Raw genomic sequence first — 27006 nt, forward strand, 5'->3', positions numbered from 1 at the left:
CTGTGGTGCAGAGCTTGCTGTAAAAACACCCTCTTTTGGATTATCTCATGGAAATAAAAAAAGGCAATATACTAATCTAAGTTCTTGAGAGGAAAAAAATTGCAAAGCAATAGATGGACACTTTTCTAATGCATAAAATGTTCTTTTTCCACAGATTCTAGATCAAGAGAGAAGTACAACAGGTATTTGGCGTAACCTTGCTTGGAGAGTGATCAGTCTGCTCTGATGCCACTCAAGACTTCACAAGCCATTGGCTGATCTGTCCAAGCTGACTTCCTGCTAACGATATCAAGGAAAATGAAATATTTCATGGACTTCCTAATACTTCTGAATCTTTCAAGGCAGCAAATGTGTGTGTATATGTGTGTTGAAAGGGGACATCCTATTTTCTGAATGACAGAGAGCTCTGCCATGGCTGGTGACCATCACTGGAGGGGTCTCAGGAATATATGCCAGAGTTATCTGGAACAACCCTCACAGGATTACCCTTCGGTCCTGGGGTCTTGCTGGTCTTAATTACTTTATGTATTTGATGTTAAAAATGCTCTGATGACCTTTTCAGACGTTGATAGATGTAATGTAAACTTCAGCTGTTTGCAAAGAGAAATGGAGGGTTTACGGACCTTACCATGCAGCCTGCATTTGACAGTTGCCACAACCTGCAGTTGGCTACAGTAACCATGTGACCTTAGCTTACTGTTTATAGAGCCTTAAGAGGCATCCTGAGGAGGAATTTCCTGCCAGTCTCTGATCTTACTGTAACGCGGGGCATTTGCCAAGTATTGCCATGATGTGTGAGGTAATGCCTACCATCAGCGAGAGTGACCCCTTGGGGTCACAGCCGGGCTCTGATTCTGATGCCAACTTTGAACAGCTGATGGTGAATATGCTTGATGAGAGAGACAAGCTGCTAGAGACACTTCGGGAAACACGTGAGACTCTGTCTGTGACTCAGGGCCGGCTACAGGAGACCGTGCATGAGAGAGACCAGCTGCAGAGGCAACTGAACTCTGCTTTACCTCAGGTAAGATAAATACACAGATTTTGTGGAAACTAAAAGATGGCAACAGCAGGAAAAGTCATGGGCAAAGATACTGGCATGCCAGGACAGCGGGCATGGCTTTCTTAGTCTAATTTGAGAGGATATGGCTAAAGTTGGACATGAATGTACTGTATTTTTCGCCCTATAGGACGCACTTTTCCCCCTCCAAAAATGCAGGCTTTCACTGAAGCCTGGAGAGCGAGAGGGGTCGGTGCGCACTGACCCCTCTCGCTCTCCAGGCTTCAGGAGAGCCGCAGCGCCAGCCCCACAAGATCGGGGGACAGCGGGGAGGCGCAGCACGTCTTCCCACTGTCCCTGGACCTGGTCTGCAGGTGGGCAGTGGGGAGAAGAGCGCTTCTCCCCGCTGCCTGCCCCGCAAGCTCTGGGGACAGTGGGGAGGCGCAGCGCGTCTTCCCACTGTCCCCGGACCTGGTCTGCAGGCGGGCGGTGGGGAGAAGAGCGCTTCTCCCCGCTGCCTGCCCCGCAAGCTCCGGGGACAGCGGGGAGGCGCAGCGCGTCTTCCCACTGTCCCCGGACCTGGTCTGCAGGCGGGCGGTGGGGAGAAGAGCGCTTCTCCCCGCTGCCTGCCCCGCAAGCTCCGGGGACAGCGGGGAGGCGCAGCGCGTCTTCCCACTGTCCCCGGACCTGGTCTGCAGGTGGGCGGTGGGGAGAAGAGCGCTTCTCCCCGCTGCCAGCCCCACAAGCTCCTGGGGGGGAAAAATAATTCCCCCCCCCTTTATTTCCCCCCCAAAAAACTTGGTGCATCCTATGGGCCGGTGCGTCCTATGGGGTGAAAAATACGGTAATGCATAATGCATTGGTTTTTCATCACTGTAGGCACTTGCTAGGGATGGAGTTTTGAAACCTTTTCTAATTTCCTTCTAAATTAACTGCATAGCTGCTTATAGCGGGTACTATATAATACGGCATTTTCTGCTTTAGCAAGGTGTTGGACTAGGTGATCTTTGAGGCCCCTTCCAGCTCTAATTGCAGCAATCACTTTATCTGTGTTAATACTTTCTTGCTCCCAATATTTCAGTAGCATTGACAACAGTGTCTTTCTGGACTAACTGGCACAACTCTGCAGTGGTTTTGCTCTGACTAGGAGATGGTGTTAGAAGACCACCAGTTGGCTCCACTGAAATTCATCTTGTTGGATGTAATAAGAGTCCAATCTTGCCTTCTAAGAAATTTAACATCCATATGAAACTTGTGGGTAAGAACATAAGGGAACCAGAGGTGACATATCAGTGATGCCTAACTCTTTTTATCCTTGTCCTCGGATCCAGGTGTGTCTGGATTCTCTGAGCTGATGCTTGAAGTTGGTGGTGGGCTAGATGAGGTAGAAAAAGCTTAAGTGTAATTAAGATATGATGGGAGCTGATAATGGATGAGCCAGTCAGCCTAGGAGCAGGTGGGTTGCCTCTTCTGGAGGGGGTTGCAGTTCCCTGTGAAGGAGTAGGTTTACAATTTGGAAGTGCTCAATACAGCTACTTTTCCAGCTGATCGTTTGCTGGAGAAAAACTAGACATTGTTATACATGCTGTAGTAACTTTATATATACAGTCATAACTTCATATGTCTATCTATCATGATTGCAGGCAGTTCCAAGCAGGATTTGTGGGGCTCAGGAATTATAGGCCTAGGTCACAAATGGCCATAACTGCACCCATGTCTGATTAAGATGGAGCTTAATCTCTCCACATGTCCAGGAAGGCTGTTCTGAAAGCTTGTGTAAGGAACATAAAATCTGGTTCTTGGGGAATTGGCCAGCTGCCACATGTAAAATACTACATTTAGCAACTGAATGTTGGTCTTTTTTGTAGCTATTTATTTAAAACTAGATACTGCCTCAGTGCCCCAGGCTAAATTCCAAGGAAAAGAACTGTTCAGTCATAATTGTTTGCAGTTTTATTTCCAGAGTTCTAATTAATTTCTAACACCTTAACTAGTAGTGTGCCAATAACAGATTTCCTCTGATCTTCATAGTCCTTTTAATTCTGGTTCTCATTTCTTCCTAAGTCAGCTTGTATAGCTCAGTTGTTTAGAGCGTTATGCTGATAATGCCAAGGTTGCAGGTTCAATCCCTGTTTGGGACAGCTGCATAGTCCTGCATTGCAGGGGGTTCGACTAAATGATCCAACTCTACAATTCTGTGATTCCCTCCTGACTCAGCTTTCATGGAATTTGATGCAGCAGTGTGCTACCTGTTGGATGGGGCATGATGTGTATGTACATGTAGTGAAGGTTACTCTGTAACTAATTAAATGAAGTACAGGTAACTTGCATCTTATGCTTATTATACTGTACTTGAGTACAGCTTTATGCTGAACACCTTTAAATAATTAAATAAATTTTGTGCATGGGGGTGGGAGGAGGCAGAGTGAGGAAAAAATGGCCAGCAATCCGTCAGTCTTTGGGAGAGTGGTTGAGAGAGTAATTGGAGTGTGGAGAGAGAGTGGAGGAGATAGCAGAGAGTTTGGGAGGTGGTTGAAGAGAGATTGGTGGAGGCCAGAGAGACTTGTGGAGGAGTTTGGAAAGACATTGGGGGAGGTTGGAGTGTGAAGGAGGTACTTGGAGAGAGTTGCAGACTGCAGAACAGCCCCCAAACACAAGGTATCATTGTCATGAGCTCCTGTTGCTCGGTCCCTGCTCCTGCCAACCTAGCAGTTTGAAAGCACGTCAAAGTGCAAGTAGATAAATAGGTACCGCTCCGGCAGGAAGGTAAATGGCGTTTCCGTGTGCTGCTCTGGTTCGCCAGAAGCGGCTTAGTCATGCTGGCCACATGACCCGGAAGCTGTATGCCAGCTCCCTCGGCCAATAAAGCGAGATGAGCGTCGCAACCCCAGAGTTGGTCACAACTGGACCTAATGGTCAGGGGTCCCTTTACCTTTACCTTTACTGAGAAACCAAAGAAGCAGAGGGTGGCTCCCATGCTGGAAGAGAAAGTGGTTGTGCTGGACTGTTTGAAGGATGGCATGCCTGTGTGTGTTGCAGCATGCAAATATGGACAGAACAAGTCCAGCCCCTGTGCCATCAAGGTGCGTGAGAAGGAGATTTGTGGCAGCAAGCACATCACTAACTGCAAAGGTGACCAGCCAGGTGTGGGACAAGGCCTTAGTGGAGACAGAGAAGGCACTGAGCTTGTGGCTGGAAGACATGAACTGTAAATGTGTTCCTGTGGAGGGCAGCATCTTACTCCAAAAGGCTCTCAGCCTCTATGACTGCTTCAAACCTTCCACCACAGTTGTGGAAAGCCAGCCCAGTTTGGCATAACAGTTTTAAGGTCCACTTCAACCTCATGAATGTCCAAATGACTGGGGAAATTGCAGCTGCAGACAAGAGGCTGCAAAAACATACCACGTGCAACTAAAGATGCTGATGTATGACAAGGTATATCTTCAATGCAAGTCTTCAGTGCAGACAAGATGGGGCTGTTCTGGAAGAAAATGCCTGAGGTGACTTAGATTGCCAAAGCTGAAAAACAAGTCCCTGGTTTGCAAAAGATCCAGTGACTGTGCTGCTCTCTGGCAAAGTGGCTGGACACCTAACAAAGCCATGCTTGCTGTACAGGTCTCCTTCCTGTGGTTTGGCAATCCAACAGAAAGGCCTGGATGACTTTTCCATCATTTCTGGACTGGAAGGAACTGAGAGAGTCTCACCTGGAGTTTAAAGTGATGCTGCTTGTGGATACTGCTTCTGGGTAGCCCAAGGCACTCTGCTTTGCACATAGTTCCCAATACAACTTCCCTCATTGAGCCTCTGGATCATGGTGTGATTCGTTGCTTCAAGGTTGCTTACATGAAGCTCACCTTCTCTTGGATGATCAATGTGATGGATGTTGGAAGTCCTTCAATATTGCCCATTACATCACCTACATCAAACAGACAGTGAATGCAATCAGGGCTGAAACAGTGAATGCATGCTGACAGAACATGTATTTGCATGATTTTGCAGGATTTCCAAGCATTGCCACTGAGCTTGAGGACATTGTTCCAGGCAAGTGGGTGGTGATACCTTTGTTGACCATATTTAGGGGAAAAGCTAATTGGATGCCAACAGGTATTGACTGTTGAAGAGCTTGAGGAACCGGTCAGATCAAGTTCAGAATGTGAGGATGGTGAGTGTGAGACAGCAAGCTGGAATCTGCATAACTTTAATAAACTCATATCTGAAGAAGTATGTATGCACACGAAAGCTCATACCAAGAACAATCTTAGTTGGTCTCTAAGTGCTACTAGACAATTTTCTTATTATTTTTTATATATATTTCTACTGTGTCAGACCAACACGGCTACCCACCTGAATTTTATAAACTCTTTCAAGTAACAAAGCACGCAAATGATCTGATTCCAGAGTTTCATGCCTCCATGGAATGCAGCCTCAAGATCATCCGTGGCATTACAGACACTATGAGACCATAAAAGGAAATGCTTGATAAACCCAAGAAACAACAGTGGCAGTTGCCAATCACAATGTTCCTGATGAAGAAACCACCAGTAGCAACATTAGATGAGCCCACGCAACCCACCTGTGGTTCCAAACCACAGCCAAGCACTTTTTCTCGTCCGCACATAATCCCCCAAAGCATCAATTAGCAAAGAAGAGGAGGAGGGAGACTAAGAGCTGCATTTGTTCCTCATTGGTAAGTGAAGCAATGTTTTTTGAGGTTTCAAGAGGTTGCTCTGGTTTTACACAATTTTGCTTATACACTAAATGACCAGGAGCATAACCCTTGTGCAAGATGCGAGTTACCTGTATTACTACCTTTTACGTGAGGGAGAGCCCAAATGTGAAGTTCTAAGCTAGCACATAGCACTGTAGGATATGAAGAACTTACCATCTTTTTGCAGTATGTTTATAAACAGATTGTCAAAAGCAGTGCTACAAATTTCCCAGCATGGACTTTGTGTGTGCCCTTAACACAAGTACCTAAACTCATGAAAGTTTTAATAAACCTTTTTGACACAATAATTGTATTCTGTGCAAATTCATAATTAGCATTTTTTCTACAGGTACTCTAACATTAATACTGTGATGCTATAGAGTGTTTATTCTCATGAAAATCCATCCCTGATAACTGAGGGGAAGCTGAACAGGTTTGGTACAGTGTTGTGGTGTGGTAGTACCAGCAGGTGGTGCTGAAATCTAGGGAAGACCCATAGCTGGTGCCCAGGGTAATGTTCTATTTATGCTAGCTTCCACCCCCCACCCCCCCGATTCAGGTGGAATCGGAGGTGTTCATTTACAATGCTGCAGGAACTGCTTAATCATGCCTTTGCCTGTTTATTTTCTCCCAAACTGTTCCATTCTGTTATGCGTTTTAATAAGTTAGGTACACGCATAATAACATACTATGTGTGTTCTTCGTTTATAAGAGAACTTGAATGCCTCCAGTCACAATTCCAAGTATGAGCATTGTATCTTAGCAACATCATTCATTGCTTCTTTCGTGCATTCTTTTCAAACCCAAACATTTATTCCTTGCTCACACCATTTACAGTTGATTCATATTATATCAAGGGCATTAAATACGGATTTACACTTGGAAGACAGTTTATATAGGGAAAAGATACAGTGTTTATACTTGGAAGCTTGACAGAAGGCATTCAAGTTCTCTTGCAAAGGAACAACATACATACATATGACAATATTTGTCATAGGGAAAAATATGTGTAATACAGTTCCAGGGTGTGGTTAATGCCTCTGTCTTAAAGATGGCCTCCCTGGATCAAGAGGTCTTAGAAAATTACTGTCCCCTATCTAGTATTCCTTTCCTGAGCAAGGTGATTGAGATGGTGGTGGCAAGCCAGCTGCAGGTACACCTAAAGGAAGAAGATTATCTAAACCAGGGGTTGGCAACCTAAGGCCCATGGGCCATAAGCAGCCCACGGAGGTTGTTTTACCAGTTCACAAGCTGCCCCCGAACCAAGCCGCCCGCTCAACGAGTCCCCGCGCATTGCACTAAACCGGCACAGTGCAGTGCCACAAATCGCATTGACACAGACGCTGGAAAACACGTCTGCGCAGATGCTGGAAATTGTGAGCGTGGGTGCTCATGTGCACCCATGATCCGGACCATGGAGGGATGAGGCCAGAGAAAATAGTTTGCTCAATCCAGCTTCACACGGTACTTAAAAGGTAAGAGAAGACAGAAAGCCCTGTCCTTAATACCTTGTTTTATCATAAATCTTGCAGACTTCTAGGCTGCGGAAATACTCCAATAATGGGTAACTATTGTGCTATTACATCATCTAGCACAGTAATTTTCGATGTTTACTGTAACAGCCTAGGAAAAGGCATACCTTACCCAACCAAAGATGCTGTGGGTGGAACACATTTTTTATGCTGACAAAGTCCCACTCAGTTTATACTCGATTGAGGGTCCCTGTCGGCAGCTGTCGGTGGCTGTCAGTGGAGGAGGAGGAACAAGCAGCCTGAAAGCAGCCCTTTTGGGCTGCTCCTTCCTCCTCCTCCTCCTCCTCCACCTTTGCCGCTGTCGGCAGTGGAGGAGGACAGTATACTGTCAAACAAGTGGAGGTTGTGAAATTCACCTCAGAGAGGCAGATCTTGCACAGAGCAGGTCTCTGGGGCCATGGCCTTTTCATTGCCTACCCCATTAGCTGGTAGTTGAAATCCGGGCACCATAATGGGTGTCTCCCATATATTTATTATTTAAACTTCAGTGCTTAGAAGACTTTAAAGGGGGATATATTTGGTCTACTTCCCACGTTACTCCTCCTGGAGCTGAATCTAGAAGTCATTCATACAAAATCAGAAAGTGGAATTTTTTTTGCAAGTATTTGAGTCATACAATGGTGTACTAAGCTGCTCCTGAATTCTGGGCACACCACTATCTGTCTCTCAATGAGATGTGAGTAAGTATTCTACCCTTCCCCACACACATTATAATTTTACTCAAAGGATGCATAAAATCCAAGCCAAAGTTTGACATTGGCTTGAATCAAAAGTAATCCATATACCTAGGTTTATTTATGTTTGTTTATTTCACAGCTAGATTGCAATAAAACCTCCAAGTGGTTTACAGTAAGAATTATCAGTAAAGAAAATAGTTAAAAACAACTATTTAAAACATTCAAAAAAAATTCAATTCAATTACGGTATATGCTTAAAAGCCAGGTTAAAGTGCATGTCAACATTTTACATATTGGATAGGTTTGCCTAAACGAAAATGTTTTTAGCAGGCACCAAAAAGAGTGCAGTGAAGGTTCCTTGCCGCTAGGAACAGCTGCAGTTTTCAAGCATTACGAAGATTTTGCACAAAGTCCAACATTAACTGACGTGGACTTTTATTGTCTAAAGCAAGTGCAGACAATGTGATACCCTCCTGAAGTTGTTCAACTATAATTCCCATCAGTCCCAGTCAGCATGGCCAGTGGTGAGTGTTGATGAGTGTTGTAGTCTCTCAACATCTGGAGAGCATTGTGTTTGGCTACCTGTGGTCTTAGCATTCTTACTGAAGAAAATTGGTAGGCATGACACTGTAGCACTTGGCAGCTTCCAGGCAGGAGGATAATAAGCCAATCCTAAATGTAGTTGTCACTGTCTCCTTGTTTCATGCAGATGATTGAACGTGTGTGTGTGTGTGTGTGTGTGTGTGTGTGTAGTGGGGATGGTTGAGTTTACCTTCAGTGAAATGCAGACAAGATGATTTGAAAACAGTGTGAGTAGCTGTTACTAATATTGTGTGTCCAAGGCTCTGAGTCTCATGTGCATATCTCTCAGAACAGAAGAGAGCCCAGGGTTGGGATTAACCTTGGCAGCCATGTTCTGAGGTGATTATTTAGCAGGTCAACCATGAACCCCAAACTGAGATGCTAGGCCCTGCAGCATGCTGCAGAGCCTAGCCAAGGGTATGACAGCTCACTTTCTGGCTTGTAGTGAGAAGGGGGAGGACCTGTATTTTTAGAAGGGGAAAAGAAACTAAAATATTTCTTGCATTATAGTACTACCAACCCCAGGGTACTTCACATTCAGCTGAGCAGCGACAGCAGTCTGCAAGAGCTTGGCAAGGGAGGGAGAGCTAAGCACTCAGCCAGACAGGCTGCTTACAAGCCCAGTATGAGCACCTTCTGGCCTTGACACATTTTGGTCTTTCTGCTTCCTCACTGAGCTGAGTGACCTTCTGCCCTTGGCAAATTTCCAGTTGGGTCAGCCAGATCCAATAAATTCCAAGCTGGTCAAAAGGTACCATGGCCCTAAATGGGCTCTGCCGTAGCTGATTTTCAGGCACACGCCCCTTTGTGGCCTCACATGCTCAATGCCCACGTCTTGGATTGAGAGCCACAGCTCTGGTGTCTGCACTCATCCATGTTGAGCAGCTGGGCAGAGAGCATGCCAGGTCAGCCAAGGGAGGGTTACGCCTCTCGGGCTCTGCAGCCGCTTGGATTAAGGGGCTATGCGGATTTACTCTCTGCTCTTGCTTCAATTCCTCTCCCTCCGACGTTCTGTATAGGGAACATGCAAGCAATGCAGAGCAAACTAGGTCATTGCAAAGGGACTTTGTGCATCTGTGAGATCCTCTGGGGGAGGTTGCTGGCTCTCCCGGCTCCCAGCTTCTGCTTGTAGCATTTTTGCATCCCTTACCAAGTCGCACTGCTGCCTCCCCTGGATCTTGAAAAGGGATGTGATTAGCACAGGCAGCAGATGGGGAATTTCCGTGAGCTCCAAATGCCTCCTCTTGACAAGGGCTTCGCTGACACTATTCCAGTGCCCAGTTCTCCTCCTCCTCCCGGACAGACAGATTCTGCAAGAAGCAACTTCCTGCTGGTTTGAACCTCAGGCACCAGGGTCTGCAGCAGGACATGGAACTTAGGCTGCCTCTACCCTTCATCTCTGGATTTAGTTGCTGTTCTCCACTCGGCCTGGCAGAGCCATGGATTTACAGATCAAGCTGGCTATGATTCCCCAGCATGAATACAGGGAACAAATCCATAACCATCCATCTGTCCAATGGCATTAATTTCAGCATGTACATGTATCAGGTAAGCAGGATACCCCTTGCAGTGTCTGCCCACCATAGATTTTCACCCTTTCTTGGTAGATGGAAATACTCCAGGCTCTTAAAGCAAGTGTTGAGGCCTATCCGAACCTCCACAAGCAGCTGCTTTTCTTCTAATTCTACTTCTTTCAGGAGTTGTGTTGCCTATAGGCATGAACTTCTGTTCATATTTGTTTGTTAAGAAATTGAAGTATCAGTGCTATAGGCTACTCCAAATGTCTTGAGGGGGAGAGGGGGAAAGAGCAGTGTTTTTTCCCTTAAAAAATGTTTAGGGTACTCTCACTTTCCTATTCATATTGAAATACTCCTCTTCAATAAGGCCAAACTTAGATTCACAAAATGTTTAGGGGTATGCGTCCCCCCGTGTTCCCCCAGAAAAGAAGCACTGGGAAAGAGTATTGGGCACAGTTAGCACTATCAGGTGATTCCCCTGACAGATAAGACAAAGAATATTTCCTAGAGAGTTGCATGGAGCAGAGATTTCCTACCATGCTGAACCCTCAATGAAAAGTTCATTGAGTACAAACAAAAGAGCAGCTGACCTTTGGGAGCTTCTAATTTATAGTGATCCGTTTACCTTAACATGCTTGAACAAACAGACCTGCAGGTTTGGAATTTAGAAGTGGGAAATGCCTAAGTATGAACATATAGCCTGTTGCTTTCCCCCTGCTGTTTGAAACTACTTTGTGAGCTGCCCACTGTACATCATGGTAAAATGGCTAGTTCTTTGTTCTATTTTGAAGGGTCCATGTGAACTAAGGTCATACTTTCAAAGGGCTGAAGTTTTTCCTTTCTGGTGGAGCATACGTGATTTACCTTTTTTTGGAACTAATTCCCATAGCCCCAAAAAACACTTCCCCAAGCCCACTATGAGGGCTGAGAAAATCCCAGGGACTCTATAGTCACCAGACTCCTAGAATTTTGATTGGTAGCACCATGGAACTGGACAAAACACATGGCATGCATGTGGGACTGATACCTAAAAATTCACACCTATCAAAAAATGTGTGAAATTTTGTTTTCCACCCTCAAACCTGCCTACTCCTTCCTTTCATTTCTGTCTTTATGTATGCATACCTCTCAGGCAGCCTGTGAACAGACAATACATTTTCCTTCAGGAGCACGACCAGTGTTGCTGCTGCAACGTATTTGTATTTATTTTCCTGTGACCATCCTGGGCATCTATTGGATATACCTAAGAGAAATAATAAAGTCTCTTTACCTGCTCTATATGCTTGACTAGTTTTGGAATTAGGCTGTGATCAGCATCATGGATTGCACCTGGCTGTCTCATTTTTATTCTCCCCTGATATCTCTCAGAAAGGTGACTGCATAATGGTCTACCTTACATCTCGTCATTTTCTAGCCCGACCTAGTGGCTTTCCCCCTGACAGTGGGCAGTTGTCATAGGATTGTAGGAAAAACCAATCTTTTAAAAGGGAATTAGACCAATTCATTTACAACAAAGCTACTAGTCATAGCAGCTACAAGCAGCCTGCACAGAGCCAGCAGACATCTGAATACCAGCTGCTGGGGACTAACCATGGAAAAGAACTATTGCCCTTATGTCCTGCTTGTGGTCTTCCTCTGAGTATCTGGCTGCGTAATGTGGGAATCACAGTGCTGAACTAGATAGGCCTTTGGTCTGATCCATCAGGAGATGGGTTCCTTAAGTCCCATACTGATTCATTTGGACATTCTTTTTTCTTCTTTAAAATTCTCCTATGTGCACACTGGTCTAATTATTATCTGTGATGCAGTTAATAACACTGATTGCTTCTGTATCTGTTTTGATCCACTATGCCTGGCACAAACAGTTATTCCAATTAGATGCCCAAAATGTGACTTACATCCTAAATGGACCCAATTCATTCCTTGAACTCTGAGGCAAATCAGTAGGGAAAAGAAGAATTGTCCTTGTATCTGAAAAAAATGTTCCACATTCTCAGTCATTGCTGTGTTTGGCTCTTCCGATATTAAGAAAATCACTTTACATAATTGATATGCTCTTAACATTTAAAATCACAAGTTCTTTTGTTTTTGCTCAAACAGTTGAGGTGTGACAGATACCCCTTAAGATAGCCTGTGCCATATCCACTTAAGGCTTTAAAATTAAACTTGATACTTTCAGCTACACCGGGAAGCAAACGAGAAGCAAGTATGGGTTTTAGATCTCTGATATAAAATGCGTCCAATAATTCATTGCTTTCGAATACTTGAACAATCGCATTTGGTGTCTTCTGACGTTTCTCAGTAGCCTTAAGTTTTTAAGAGTTCTTAATTGAGCCAAGATTAGGCATCCGTGTTTCACTTTCTAATCCATTTATAGGTGTCCCTGCCTAATCTGGAAAGCTTATGGCTATGCAATTTACCATCCAAGGGTTGAGAGAAAAGGTCTGGTAAGGTCTAATCTAAAATGTCTGTTGGAAAAAGTATAAGCTTATAAGGGATTTCAGTAACTTGAGGATGAAGGACTTGTTAAACTTGTCCACAAGACAACCATCTTCTAACATGGTTCCAAAATGACTAGGCAGCATAGGACTGAAAGGTAGTATTTAGCTTAACATTAGAATAAATCTCCCAAATCTTCATCTAATTGAATGAAAGCTCATGCCATAATAAACCAGTTAATCTCTAAAAGCTGCAGCCTTTTTGTTTTCTTGCTTCTATGCTAGGCGATTAGAACATCCTGCCTGAGGATACTGTAGAGACATTCTTCCTCAGTGGGATCATTCCATATCAAGTGATCCAACTTTTAAATCTCATGTCATCTAATTTTCTTAATATTTTGTACATTTGTTGAATGATCAAATCTAAGTTAAAATCTAAAATTTTAATTTTTTATCTCATCCTGTTTTTGAGTTATGAGGGTTTGAAATTTCAAAAATTTGACAATTTTGGCCTTCCCAGACCTACACAAAAACCTTAAAAGCTCAGCCCAAGATTGAGATATGTCAAGACCTAAAATACCAATCTCTTCAGAACTTCATGGGCCTTAATATATGTCACATGATGAACTTACTCTAAATTTTAAATTTAAGTTACAAAATTTTAAAGTGATTAAAAAATTAATATGATTTTAAAATTCCAAAAAATTGTACAGTATTGATCATTTAATATTTCTAAGAGCTACCTGCAGAATTTCATCTTGGGATCTCAATGGGATCACCTTACAATTATTTTTTTTTTTTGTACATACATGTCTGCCTTATTGGGTTCTATTTAGGATAAATGGGTCTTCTCAAAGAAAAATATAACAGAATAAACAAGGCCACAACCATAATATTAGTTGCTTCAGGCATTTCGTTATAAAGTTATAAAGTTATATAAAGCTAGTCAGGCTTTTCTTTTAAAAATGTGTTCCAAAGCTGAGTGATAGCTTGCTATTGCATGATAGAATTAACACTTTGAAAGAATTATTGTTAGTAGTTTATTTCATGAAGCACAACAAAATACATATCAAACAAAATTATGACACGGCTGGAACTGTTTAACTGGTGCTGAGATAACATCCCTTCTATCCAGTTCTTATTTTCAACAAATGAGTACAGAAAAGAAGAAATGTTCCTGAAAGATGCTTTGAAAGAGTGAAAGTGATCAGGGGAACACAAGGGTTTCATTGCTACATCCAGTCCAACAGAAATTGTGACCAATGTGTACTCCTTTAACAATGAGAGTGAGATGTTTGACAGTGAAGGAGGTACAAAATCTCTGGATATGACTGAGATAACTGGGTATGTGACCTGTGGATACAATAAAATATGTTGCTTAACTTATAGGCTGTTGGTGGACTATGAAAGTGAAGAAGCAACTGTGACCTCCTTACACCTGCCAGGGCCAGCATCATCATTTGTTTACCCATCTAGTCAGGATGTACTTAAGTTAGGGTGAGCACAAGTTCCAACAAGTGTTGAACCAAGGACTGCAACTGGCCGCACCCACACTTTGACAAAAAATGAAACGTGCAACCAGTGCTCTTGAAAAGCGTTTGGTGTAAAGTATAATGTTTTCAGCCCCAATTAATGTGTAAGAATCCCCCTCTCTAATTTTGTTTGATATGTGTTTTGTTGTAGCTCTTATAAATATTAAATAATACATTTACCGGTAACAAAAATTATATTAATTTTTAAAATTGCCTTTTAACTTTTTAAATTTTGTAACTTACATTTTATATTTTGAGTACACCATGTGACATATCATATTAAGGTCCTAGTCCAACACTTCTAGCACATAGCTCATTTTCAGGCATGAAGGCAATCAGTAGCAAGCAACATTCCTATAGGTGGCGGTGCAGTCTCTTGAACCTAAAGATAAATGCAACTGACTTTAAGGAAATGCTTATTTAACTTAAAAAAACAAAGTTATTAGCCAAAAAGTAAAGTATAAGTCAGATGCTCTACATGCACTAGTGTCTGATCACAGGGTTGATGATTAGGGCAATTTTCGTTTTGGCTGCAGGAAATTTGTCATGGAGAACTCTTTGACGGTTTAAACATATAAGTTGCACAGTCTCTCTGTTGCCATGCAAGGCCCAGAGAAAGAGTTTGAAGTAAAATTTGTCACTTGCCTTAATCCCTTTGTGTATACCTCCTTACCAAATTTGGACTTCAGAAAAAAGGTGTGAAAACATTTTTCTTTCTTTCTCCTCTTCCCCCTCCCAGTTAACAAGGAGACTTCACATTCCCAGAAATTAAGATGATACAACATGGGCTATTGATCAGTTAGGGGACATATTTGTCTATCTGTTAGACTAAATCTTAAAAGCAATCATGCAACATTCCATCACACTTAGGGTAAAGAAACAGAAACCAGGATATGGTTATGCAGGAAGGAGTGTGGTTTATATACAGTATGTGTGGTGTCACCAGGGAGGAAATGTAAAGCACTGCATTTGAGTAGGGAGGGAAGATTAGAGCACCAACATGTTGCTGGAGAAGAGAAGGGATACAAGGGAATAGTTGGGGCAGTGTTCAGGGGAGAAAGCTAAGGGTGGTGGTGGGAGTGCCAGAGAGATGCAACAAAAGGGCAGGAAATAAAGAGAATGAGAACCAGGATGTATTGGATGGGCATAAAGAAGAGAGTCCTGGTAAGAGTTTTAGGTTGTGTTGAGGGCAGGATAGAGCTGAGTTGAAGGGATGGGGAGAATGATGGAGGATGGAGCTAAAATCTCTCCTTTCCCCCCATGACATTTCACAGTCATTTGCTAGCTGGCAAAACACAGGGCATTTTTAATTTAGATCCATAACATCAGAGATCTAGCTGCATCAACAACTATTCTTGGGATGTTTCTGCAGTTGCCGTTATATGCAATCAAGAAAAGAGACTTATCATTTCAAAAAGGATTCTAAAATGTCTCAAAATACCTGCTACTCCTAGATTTGTCAAGACTTGGATGCAAGCTTTTCCTGTGCCATGGATTCCTCAAGATGGCATTGGGAAAACAGTTACAGGAACATGAGAAGAGCCTTACAGGATCAGAACAAAGGCCTGCTAGTCCTTTAATGCTGTATATGGTTTAGGATGCAGGTATTTGAAGTATTACAAGGTGAAGTTTACTAAATGGCATTGAACAGAAGTGTTAGTGGTAAAGAATGTATAGTTCATTGCCATCACCATTGCAAGGTGCCTTCACATAGGTTTGTGGTTGGTCAGATTTGTCATGGGTTTTTCTCTGTTTGTGTTCATGTTGCCTTCCCAACTGACTCATCACTACCAGCTAGTGAGATGACGTGTGTGAGTAACCATGTCTTCAGCATGAGATACTCCAGATTTTAAAGATCCACTACAGGAGCCTTCTTCCCAATGTTCTAGATCAGGCATGTACAACAGGTCGATCGCAACTCTGGGCAATGACAATGGGTAGATCACTGTCAGTTTTTTTATACTGGGAGTAGATCGCAGTCTCTTGGGAGTTGGATATGCCTGTTCTAGATAACAATTCATATCATTCCTGACCATTGGTTGCTCTGGCCGGGGCTGTTTAGAGTTGGAGTCCAACAACAGCTGGAGGGCACCAGGTTGGGAAAGGCTGCTTTCACAGAACTTCCAGCCATGTTAGCTAGTAAGTCCTCCAAAGTTATCAGAAAATGATCAAGATCCATCAAAATCCAGTGTTTTATTTATCAATACCTTGATGGGAAACCACTGGAAATGTAATGAAAGCTGTTTGGGCAGCAGTTCACTTGTTTAAGAAATGCACATGAATACCATTGGAGAAGGGTCTGAAAATGTACCCTGCTTCTCAGTGTCATGCGGTGAACTCTTTTCATAGGGGACAGTTAGGGCCGGAGGCACCAGTATGTGAGGCCGATTCAGGGGGTCAATGTCCTGATGCCCCACGTGTGGGCATCACATCTCCCTCCTTAATCTGGGCAGAAGCATCCTGGGCTTTGGAAAGGAAGCGCCAGGCCTCTGACAGGATGCTGGAGCCCTGCTGCCTCATTCCCAAAGCTGGGCAAGCTTTGAGAAGGTGGCTGGAGGGCCCTGCACCTCATCCAAGCATCACAACCCACCCCCCAAGCCTGGCAGAAGCTTCCTGGACTTTGGGAAGGAGGCACTAGGCTTTAATAGTCTAATATACCAAGAACATTTAGCCTAGTCCCCCTAGTCCACTGACCACACACCACTGCTGCTTCTACTGACCCAACATTGAGAAGCAAGTCTGCTCCTGTATCTAGCCCAGCGCCTTCGTTTATATAGTTTCTTTATGGATTCTGTTTCTTGGTCACTTTAAAAATATGCTGGAATGTTGTGAATTGGGTTTTCTGCATATGCAGATGATGAATTCTTAGACTAATTTCTACTCTTGAAAGTCAGGAATATTAAAATTAACATGAAGCTTATTGGATCCTTTCCGATTAACTTGTCTGAATCCTTTTACAGACTGCCACATCTAATATGCATGTATTCAAGCTAGGCCTCTAGTGTCTCAGTGAAAAATCAACATGCACACAGGAATTTTTCTCCTCCTACTACAGTATCTTAATTTGTATGCCAAACTACAAAGCAGTGATAATTCAGGATGACTGCATAAATGCTGTTCCCTTGTTTGCATTCTGAAGCTCAGGAAACATAGCGACAGGCCCACTCGGTTCCCTTCAAGCTATTTCAAATGCTTCATCAAGTGGGTGGGTGGGCTCCCGGCACAGTTCTTATTTTGGTTGCCTGTTTTGAACTCTACTTGGTTCAGCCTTGCCCTTTCAGAAGTAATCCCTGCAGCTGTTAGAATTTACCAATTGGAATTTACTTTTGTAAGGCCTCCAGTTTAGAGAAGGGACAATGAGGAAGGGCTGGCTGGCTGGGAAGTGTCTGCTGTTATTTTAATTTCCCTAGCCGCCTTCCTTAACTACCTGCTTTGTTGTGCATATCTTTGTGTTGCCAGGGAGGTTCTACACCCCTAGCACAGACATAATCACAGCAGCTTCTGTAACAAATGAGTCCATGTATGTCCCTGTTGTTATAAAAAGCAAAACAGTAGTTATTGGATACTTTTGTGGGAAACATACTTCATGCTCATTGTGAAGATTGCATTGACGGGCACCTTTGACATTGCTCCCTGGCTGGGACAACAATACTTTGACTTACTTCCGGTTTTTTAGATGTGTAGCCTGCCTCATACCAAATGCTCAGGGCAAATAACAGGATTTATTTTTTAAATAGTTCAGATATTGTTACTTGCTAGAATCATTTTTACAAGGCATTGGGTATAGCAGAAAAGGTGAAGAAAAGGCATTACAAGGCATTGGGTATAGCAGAAAAGGTGAAGAAAATCTATTGAACATTGAACAAGTGATAACCTGTCCCACTGCCCTACTTCATCCTGTCTTAGGGTATTTTGAGGCGGGTTTAGCTATTCATTGGTTCTAATTAATGCAAGGCTCATTGGTGTGTGACCCACACCAGTTCCTTAGAGATGCTGCGAGGAGTATGTGTGTATCAGAAGTATCAATAATCTATAAAGAAACATTGACTAAGACGTTATCTGATGCTGAATACATAGATCTTTAGAGGGCCAAGATAAACAAGGAATTCTCCTTTACACAAACACCTTCATGACTGAGATAGTTTGTATTAAAACTATTTTACCCTACCTAAAGACCCCCCAAGCTTAGGACTCTTGGAAGCTGAAATTATATCAGGAAAAGTCCAAAATGGAAGCAAAAGCTAATCTGAAAGGAAACAGTAAGAAGTGCCTGCAAATTTCTTTGTTGTGTTTAGTTTTATGATGTCTGAGTTCTACCGCTAAAAAAGTAGATGCCCACATTGCTTATTTTTAAAGAGGGTATTCTGAATTTTGCTGGATGTGGGAGAAAAACAAAACAAAAAACTGTATATCTGCACTACTGTGATTCACATATGGCAGCAGCTGGCATGTAAGTCTCAAGCTGTTTTCTGTCCAGAAGATACACTTGATTGCTGGCATGTTGCACTGCCTTAACTGATTGGAATGAAATGCTTTACCTGCTGTTTCTACTTTCCTTAATTGGTACAAAGGGGAGCAGGTGAGAAGCTCTTACCCAGGGGAGAAGTTCTGGTGGAACCAGTACTGCCTTATTAGAATGCATTGGGGTGGCAGTTTTGATATTGGCTTTGCAGATACATAAGCTGGCTGGGTGACAGATTAGTCTGAATATCATTTATTATACAGTGGTACAGTGGTTACAAAGGCTTCGGGTTACAAACACTTTGGGTTACAAACTTCAGTAACCTGGAAGTAGTACCTCTGGTTGCGAACTTTGCCCCAGGATGAGAACGGAAATCGTGCGGCAGCAGGAGGCCCCATTAGCGAAAGCACGCCTCAGGTTAAGAACAGTTTCGGGTTAAGAACGGACCTCCGGAATGAATTAAGTTCGAAACTCAAGGTACCACTGTATGTCAAAGTACTGTAATTCACTAAACAGAGCCTTTGCTTACCTTTGAAGTGTCACAAAAACCCACCAAGGAGTCCCAGAATGAAAAGTTGTAATACTTTTCTGTTGTTGTTAATTCTGATAATTGTTTTGATGACTTTTGTCCTCTTTTGTGTGATAGCCCATTTTTGGTAATACAAGGGGATCCTCTTGGGTGCATGTGATGCAACCATGTTTTTTCATGCAGATGCTTCTTTTTCTTCATAAAAAACCTAACTTAAAGCTGGGGAATCTGAGGAAACCTGGCTCTGCATGATTGTAAAAATGTGATTTCTTTGCAGGAATTTGCAACACTGACTAGGGAACTCAATGCATGCCGAGAGCAGCTGTTGGAAAGGGAAGAGGAAATATCTGAACTGAAAGCAGAGCGTAATAATACAAGGGTGAGTAGAGAAGCCCAGTTGGCTGCCTGGTTTGAAAGAAACACCCCCTCCACCTTCAAAGACAACGTTTTTTAAAACAATCAAGCTATGTATAAATTTTATGAAACAAACACAAATAGATAAAAATACTTGGTTTGACCTAGGCTCAAGGTATGCCAGCATAGTTCAAGTTCTCTTGGTTGTGCCAGAGGTATCCAATTTGCCCTCTGGATAAGGTTTAACAGGATAGAAGGCTTTTTATGGAATTTCCCACCCAGTGAATAGAGTTTGATAGGAGACTTGTATTCTTGATTGAATGGGGAGGGTTTAACATAATCTCTGTAAAATCCAATTTAATTTCTATAGAATGTTGCTGTTTTTTTATTCTTATTCCAGTACAGCTTATGTTTATGCCTGCAGAGACCATTCAGTCCTCTGTCACAACTATCTTTGCCCTACATCTCAATAATCCTGAGCCTCCAGGTGTGCTAAGAAACCTCAACCTGCAGCATCCCCATTACTAGTGTGCAGATTTAAACTTGCCCCTTCTAGGGAAATAGCTTTGTGTACACTTCCAGAATATGCCTGTTACTGGACCATTTCTGCCTAGCACCCACCCTTTACTGTTCAGATGCTTTTTTTGGCATGCTCTTGAAGTGCTGCAGAAATCAAGTTTTGTGATAGCCCTAGGTCTGGGCTTATAAGGGAAGGGCAAATCCTTGACTGGCAAAAAGCCCCTGCTGATTGCTATACTCAACTATTTTTGCCTGCTGAACCCACATCTCACTGCATCACCTTTTTTTTTTAAAACAAATGTGAACATCACTGATTAGATTCTTGAAGCAGGTACGTAGCCGTGTTGGTCTGACACAGTCGAAATATATAAAAAAACAAAAAAAATTGTCCAGTGGCACCTTAGAGACCAACTAAGTTTGTTCTTGGAGAAGTGCGCATGTGCTCGAAAGCTTATACCAAGAACAAACATAGTTGGTCTCTAAGGTGCTACTGGAAAATACACGCGCGCGCGCGCACACACACACACATTCTTGAAAGAAGAAGTTGGTTATCTGTAAGCCAGTGGATATTGTATGCATCTACCACATAACATTTATTAATTTAGCTGTAGTAACCCAAGACATGGAATCTTACTCATCGGACACTGGCAGAAATAATGTTTTGTTACTTAACAAAATGATCTATGTAACATATTTTGCATGCTGATATTCTTTAATGACATACATCACACTTGTTCCGAATGTACATCATTAATTTAGTTTAAAGCAGCTTGCTGCTGATGTTAGCTGGAGATAGCTGTTTTTAAGAGAAATGAAAATGACTTGAGAATGCATTGCTTCCTATGATATGTACATACATTTTTTGGTCCAACTTTTGCTTGTGGTACAACAGGGTGTTTTTTTTATTATTATTACAAAAACCTGATTATCTGAGGCAAAAGTGACAAGGGAGTCTCTTTCAAAATGCTTTCAGCTCTGGAAAAAAAGTCATTTGTGTCATCATAGTTTTGTTTGAGCAATGTGTTTATGAGTGCTTTTTGTTAGAGATCCTGGCAAAGTTATTTCAAGTCATGCTCATGGCAGAAATTGCCTGCTAGTAAAACTTGGCTACTTTTTTTTGGTTACACTCTAATATTTGTTTTTGCTATACTCTGAAATCAACAAGAGGACAGATAAAGCCTTTTCTTACCTCACATTGACTTTGAATGAGAAATGTCTAGAGCTGTTCCTTGCCTTGCAGCTTTTGTTAGAGCACCTGGAGTGCCTGGTCTCAAGACACGAACGCTCCCTGAGGATGACTGTGGTGAAGCGGCAAGCTCAGTCTCCATCTGGTGTCTCCAGTGAAGTTGAAGTTCTAAAAGCATTGAAATCTTTGTTTGAACATCATAAAGCATTGGATGAGAAGGTAAGGCTGTTTTGGGAAGTGACTGCATAGCTTCAGCAAAACCAGCTATTTATAACCCATGACCTTTAAGTTACTGGTCTCTAATGGCCCAAAGTATTGCTTTTGGTCAGTGCTATCGTGCAGATCTCCCATCATCTTTCTGCTTATGAGTAATTTCCAGCCTGAGCCAGTCATTTGCTCCTTGAAGAATGGTCCCAAAAATTACTGCTTTGCATCCTAGAAATATGTTAGCAGGATTGAATCTGTGCCAATTCTCCTTTGAAGGAGTATTCTGGCCTTCCACTCTCCCAACCCAAGTTCAGCTCTACACCCAGTGATATTGCTCTATGGTGTTAGTGTAGTAGCTCTTCTAAGTCAGGCAGATCTCTGCTGAGATCCTTTTACGTTTATTCTAATTGGCAGGTTAACTCAAGATTCCAGGCTTTAGCCATCTTCATCATACCTAGTGTTTCTTGTTGCTTGCAAATCTAGCTGAGATGCTGGGCTTCTGGAGCCATGTACTGTTCTTTTGTGCCCTTTCTTGTGATGAGGGGAGTGTGGCTTAATTAAATTATCTATGTTATGAACTAGATTTCCTGATGGTTGGGAGCAGGGGTGGTGGTGGTAGGCCACTTAACTGCCTGAAGCACCTCTAAGGGTCAACTCTGCCTTTGAAAATATATATTTTTTTCCTTCCAGGTGAGAGAGCGCTTACGGGCAGCACTGGAACGAGTAGCTACACTAGAAGAACAGCTTTCTAGTGCTCACCAACAGGTAAATACTGGGTTTTAGATTGTACTGTGGATTTCAGGGAGGTGAAATAAAAGAAACTAAGACTGTTGATTGCAGAAAAAAAATGTATGTGCAGCACTATGTGACATGCGATCTTTATATTTTTGTTTCAGTTGTTGGACTTGTGACACAAACTCCTGTATATTTCTCTCTTATTTTCTATAGACAAGAATCCCTTTTTAAATACTCCTCTAAAGCTATTTTATACTGATATAAGGAATTTTGGTAACAACCAAGGTAAACTTGAAGCCATTGTTATGAGAGATAATTAAAATAATTGTGGAAAGCTACCCAGGCTACATCGGGTTTCATAAATGGAACAAACAAAAAATGTACAGGAAGGGGGAGGAAGGACCAGTTGCTAAGAAGCACACATTGCAGCAGCAAACTTATGTCAAGAGAATATTGCAAAGGGGGGAGGGGGGAACCCAAAATAATTGCGGTAAGTAATGTGACTAGGTAGCAGAAAGAAAAATATATGTTACAAGATTAAAGGTGAAAGGAAGATACAGGATACACCCCTGCATGTCACAGACCTGATCAGCTCACACCTCACGGCTTCTTCTTGAGAAACAATAATTGGACACATTAAATGTATTCATGCTTTTACAATAGTGTGTGGTTGGGCCCTTACTTTCCAGGCTGGTCTTACACAAAAAGAAGTCAAATTACCTGTTACCGTGCCAGTTACCTATGCTCCCACACTAAGTTATTGAATCACTTTGCACAGTAAAAATCCTAGCTTTTACAGAACTCTCCTTCATAAGCGTGTGCAATGACAGCTTCTTAACAGTGACAGCAACAATAGAAGGTGGACAAGAAGCTCTGCATGTTCTGCATTCTTATTTTTCACACTTAAGGAAACCTTAAGTACAAGTGTTTATTTAAAATGTATTTTTCAGGTAAGTGCTCTTCAGCAAGGCCCCTCCCAAAGGGAAGCACCTGTAGGAGAAGATGATAAAAGGACTGAGGGAAAAGAATCTGGGCAGAAGCTACTTTGGAAGGTGAGATCCATCTTTCTTGGAAGCGGAGAGTATCTAATGTAATATTGAAGTACTATGTGTTTACAGCTGTGGGTCATTCAACCAGAGGTACAAAAGGGGAACCCTTTGCTTACTGATAAATTTTATGTTCCCTTACTATTTTTAAACTCTGCAATAATAGCCCCGTTGAATAAATGTCCAGTGGCAAGTTACAGCTACCTCAAAATGCCTCCTTTTCAGAAAAGACCAGTGTTACAGTAGCAATCTAGCATTTCTTGCATACTGTTAGAAAGAAGAAAAACCGATAGTTCATTTGGTGAGCTAATTTATTGAAATGTTGCTCAGTGGCCTTTGTTTGGTACTGTGTTTGACTGGGTAGTGCATATTCCTTGGAAACATAGTTTTTTGTTATATGACTTTCACAGAGACTTCCTAATGGCTCTATACATCCGGATGATGAGGCAAGCCGGACTGTGGAACTGCAGGAACTTCTAGAGAAGCAAAACTTTGAGGTAGCGCAAGCTAAAGAACGAATAGCTGCTTTGGCTGCCAGTGTTGCTGAGCTAGAAGAAGATCTAAGTACGGCCAGGAGGGACCTAATCAAATCAGAAGAAATGAGCGGCAAGTACCAGAGGGACCTAAGAGAGGTGAGAGAGTTCTGTTCCAGCAGCATAAACTATGTTATCGAGAGAATCTCTGAAGCAACTTTAAAATCCATCTTATTTTTTTCAGGTGTGGCAAAAATAAAATAGTCTGAGCATCTGCTTGCAGAAAGTTATTGCTGTTTCTAGCAGTGAGCTTAGTTATTCAGTGTCCAAGTAATTTTTTTTAATCTTAACTAGAGATTTGCGACCCTGCCTCCTCCCAGTTTGCCCAGATAATTAATTGGGCTTTCAGTGTTCTAGTAGAATACTTTGGGGTGGGGGGACCAGTTTTTCAGGTGTTCCCTGTGAGTACAGTGGTACCTCGGATTACATACACTTCAGGTTACATATGCTTCAGGTTACAGACTCCGCTAACCAAGAAATAGTACCTCGGGTTAAGAACTTTGCTTCAGGATGAGAACAGAAATCGCGCAGCGGCAGCATCAGGAGGCCCCATTAGCTAAAGTGGTGCTTCAGGTTAAGAACAGTTTCAGGTTAAGAATGGACCTCTGGAACGAATTAAGTACGTAACCAGAGGTACCACTGTACTCTAAAAGTACAATTACCATTTTCCTGCCACTTTCCCTTCCTTGCCAGCTCTCTACTTCATCAAGCCAAAAACCCTGGGGAAGAGAAAGACATGACAGATAGTGGGAGGGTTCTCAACAACACAGGAAAGGCCTTGTGGCTGCAAATGGTGCATAGAGCATTATTTCTTGCAATCATGAGGTTTGACTGGTGGGAGCCTCCACCACCATTTGCCTTGTCCCTCAAGTTATGGTTGTTTTGAGGGGAAAAGATGGATGAGGCTGTTAGGCAGGGCTGGAGAGTGGTGGAGGCAAGTGTGAGCCCAACTTTCATTTGGAATCAGTTTAAATGGTTCCAATACAACCTTTCAAATTGGGGACAGCTTATTAATGCGGAGAGAGTTTGCATTTTGAGCTTCAGTGTAGTACCTCAATAGTCATAACAAGCCCTTCTCATGCTGTGGTTCAGGCAGATTTTTCTATCATCATGAGGGCCATACAACCACAAAGTTCGTGACTTTCTTCATGGCTCATCCTACCAGGCTTTGGCACAGAAAGAAGACATGGAGGAGAGGATCACCACCTTGGAGAAGCGCTATTTGGCAGCCCAAAGAGAAGCCACCTCCATTCATGACCTCAATGATAAGCTAGAGAATGAGCTGGCCAATAAAGAGTCTCTCCATCGCCAGGTAACAGGCTTTAATGGCATGCCGTCTGAAAAGCCAGCTTCCTTCCCCTGAGTCAAGGGCATGTGTGGCTATAGTCATAGGTACTTCAAGGCCCTCCTTTGACACTCTCTCTTGAATATATATATATATATATAATTTTTAATTTTTTGATGATTTTAACACTAATCAACCACAAGTAGGTATCAGCATGGTGTACAGTATAAGGCCAAAAAGGTCATACAACCCAAAGTGCAACCATGAAATGAAAAACAATAAAATACAGTCAAAATACACAAATATCAAAATGTCTGGGGAAACAGAAACATTTTCACTTGACACCAATAAGTTTGCACCAGTTTTATCTCTGTGTTGAGGGTGACACAGTTGGGGTGCCATGACGGAAAAGGCTTAGCTTGGTTGATACACTTGTGTGTAGAAAGTACTTTAAGAAGATCTTAAGATACAGGCAAGCTATATAGGAAGAAATATTCAAGATACCCAGGTTCCAATCCTTTTAAAGTTTTAAAGATTAAAACCAACACATTCATTTGAGGCAAGAAGCAAATAGGCAGCCCAAGTTGTTCTCTTGGAATTGGTGCCATAGCATCCCCTTAGTCAATGCCCATTAACATTCTGGCAGCCACATTCTGCACTAGTTGAAGCTTTGGTCATCTTTAAGGACGGCCCCCATGTACAACTTGTTACATTAAGCCTGTGAGTAACTTACTAGAGTATGGACTACTGTAACCAGACTATTCCTGTCCAGGAACGGATGCAGGCTGAAGCTGTGTTTGGTCACCCCCTTTTTCATGACTGCCATTCTGCATTGTTCTACAGTGTGAGGAGAAAGCACGGCATCTCCAGGAGCTTCTCGAACTGGCAGAGCAGAAACTGCAGCAGACGATGAGGAAAGCTGAGACGCTGCCTGAGGTGGAAGCTGAGCTGGCCCAAAGGATAGCAGCACTCACCAAGGTAAGTACACAACCAGAAGCTGGCTTCAAAGCCCAGGGTACAGAAAGGGTTTAGTGTTGCTCCAGAACTTAGAACTTTCCTGGGATGGAGGAGAAAGGTGGAAGAAAGAGGAGCTTTTTAATTCATGCTACAAGTATTACTTTTTCCTTTCTGCTCTGTATTGTCTCTTCTGCAGTAGCTGGGTATCATGAGCCACCTCTTTGGATGGTAGCCTCTCCTAAGGAGGGTTTTGTTTGTTTTTAAATGATGCTCTAGCAGGTCATGCTGCATTTTTAATAGGTATGTTTTAGGCACCCAGAATCTGAAGGCAGGGCTTGCTTCTCAAGAATGACCTAAAGTGCATTCTTTTCAACCAAGAAGCCAAGCACTGCAAACTTAGAACAAGGGCTTGAGGTCCATTTACCATTCCTGAGTCTTTTACCTCAGAGATTGCTACCTTTATACAGGCATTAAAAAAATGGGACAGGAGCATAAATCTCTGTTAAACTAATTGTTCAGCTTTTAAATGAAATAGGCATTGCGAGGAGTGAGATGGACCAGGAAGTTGCTATGAAGGTTGTACAGCAAGATTCAGAAGGTCCATATGACACTTCCTCAAGCCTAGCTTCATGCAAGGTTATTTTAGAGTACGAATCTCCAGTGTATTAATGTGCTAGTGCTTGTGAGAGACCTTTTCCAGCATCCCTCAGCTTATGTTTAACACCCACCCAAATATCTCATGAGAACAAATCCACTATGGTCACATTCCTATATTTTTGGGTAGTACTGCGCTCTGCCTGATTGCTGTGTCAGTATGTTCTTATGTAAGAACAGGTATCTCTTATCCCCGCTCCCTATCCTAATTCCCAGAGCTTGTAAGAATTGCTCATTCCTTTGGGACTGTCTTGTTCTGTGTAGGCAGAAGAAAGGCATGGCAGTATTGAAGAGCGACTGCGGCAGCTGGAGACTCAGTTGGAGGAGAAGAACCAAGAACTAGCAAGGGTAGGTTGACTTCTGTAGAGTATATAGGACTGCATTTTATAATTTTTAACACCTTATTTACAGCACCACAGTTTAGGTCAGGATCCTGTTGTGGGAGGGAGAAAGATGATTTGGAGTTAGATTCTACATTTGCTTCTAGGATTTCAGTGTCTTATTCACAAGTGTTGTATCACATGGTTGCTGCAAGTCTTTGACCATGCTGTTA

At 42.6% G+C, this 27006-nt stretch overlaps 1 protein-coding gene across 13 annotated transcripts in view; it reads left to right on the forward strand.

Moving 5' to 3' along the window:
- Positions 1-27006, forward strand: part of PPFIA4 (PTPRF interacting protein alpha 4) — a 100025-nt gene that overhangs the window by 28472 nt on the left and 44547 nt on the right. For 11 of the 13 annotated variants that reach the window (XM_083444234.1, XM_083444240.1, XM_083444241.1 and 8 more), the window contains 9 exons: positions 155-1024; positions 19255-19356; positions 21091-21255; positions 21934-22008; positions 22929-23030; positions 23435-23656; positions 24723-24869; positions 25686-25820; positions 26718-26801. In XM_083444234.1, the coding sequence (XP_083300360.1) occupies positions 788-1024; positions 19255-19356; positions 21091-21255; positions 21934-22008; positions 22929-23030; positions 23435-23656; positions 24723-24869; positions 25686-25820; positions 26718-26801 (1269 nt within the window). In that variant the 5' untranslated portion in view covers positions 155-787. Of the gene's footprint in view, positions 1-154; positions 1025-9685; positions 10048-19254; positions 19357-21090; positions 21256-21933; positions 22009-22928; positions 23031-23434; positions 23657-24722; positions 24870-25685; positions 25821-26717; positions 26802-27006 lie in introns of those variants that run through there. The other 2 variants (XM_083444238.1, XM_083444236.1) reach the window with 2 other exon arrangements.

This window comes from Podarcis tiliguerta (assembly GCF_965153285.1).
Source record: "Podarcis tiliguerta genome assembly, chromosome: 6".
Classification (NCBI taxonomy): domain Eukaryota; kingdom Metazoa; phylum Chordata; class Lepidosauria; order Squamata; family Lacertidae; genus Podarcis; species Podarcis tiliguerta.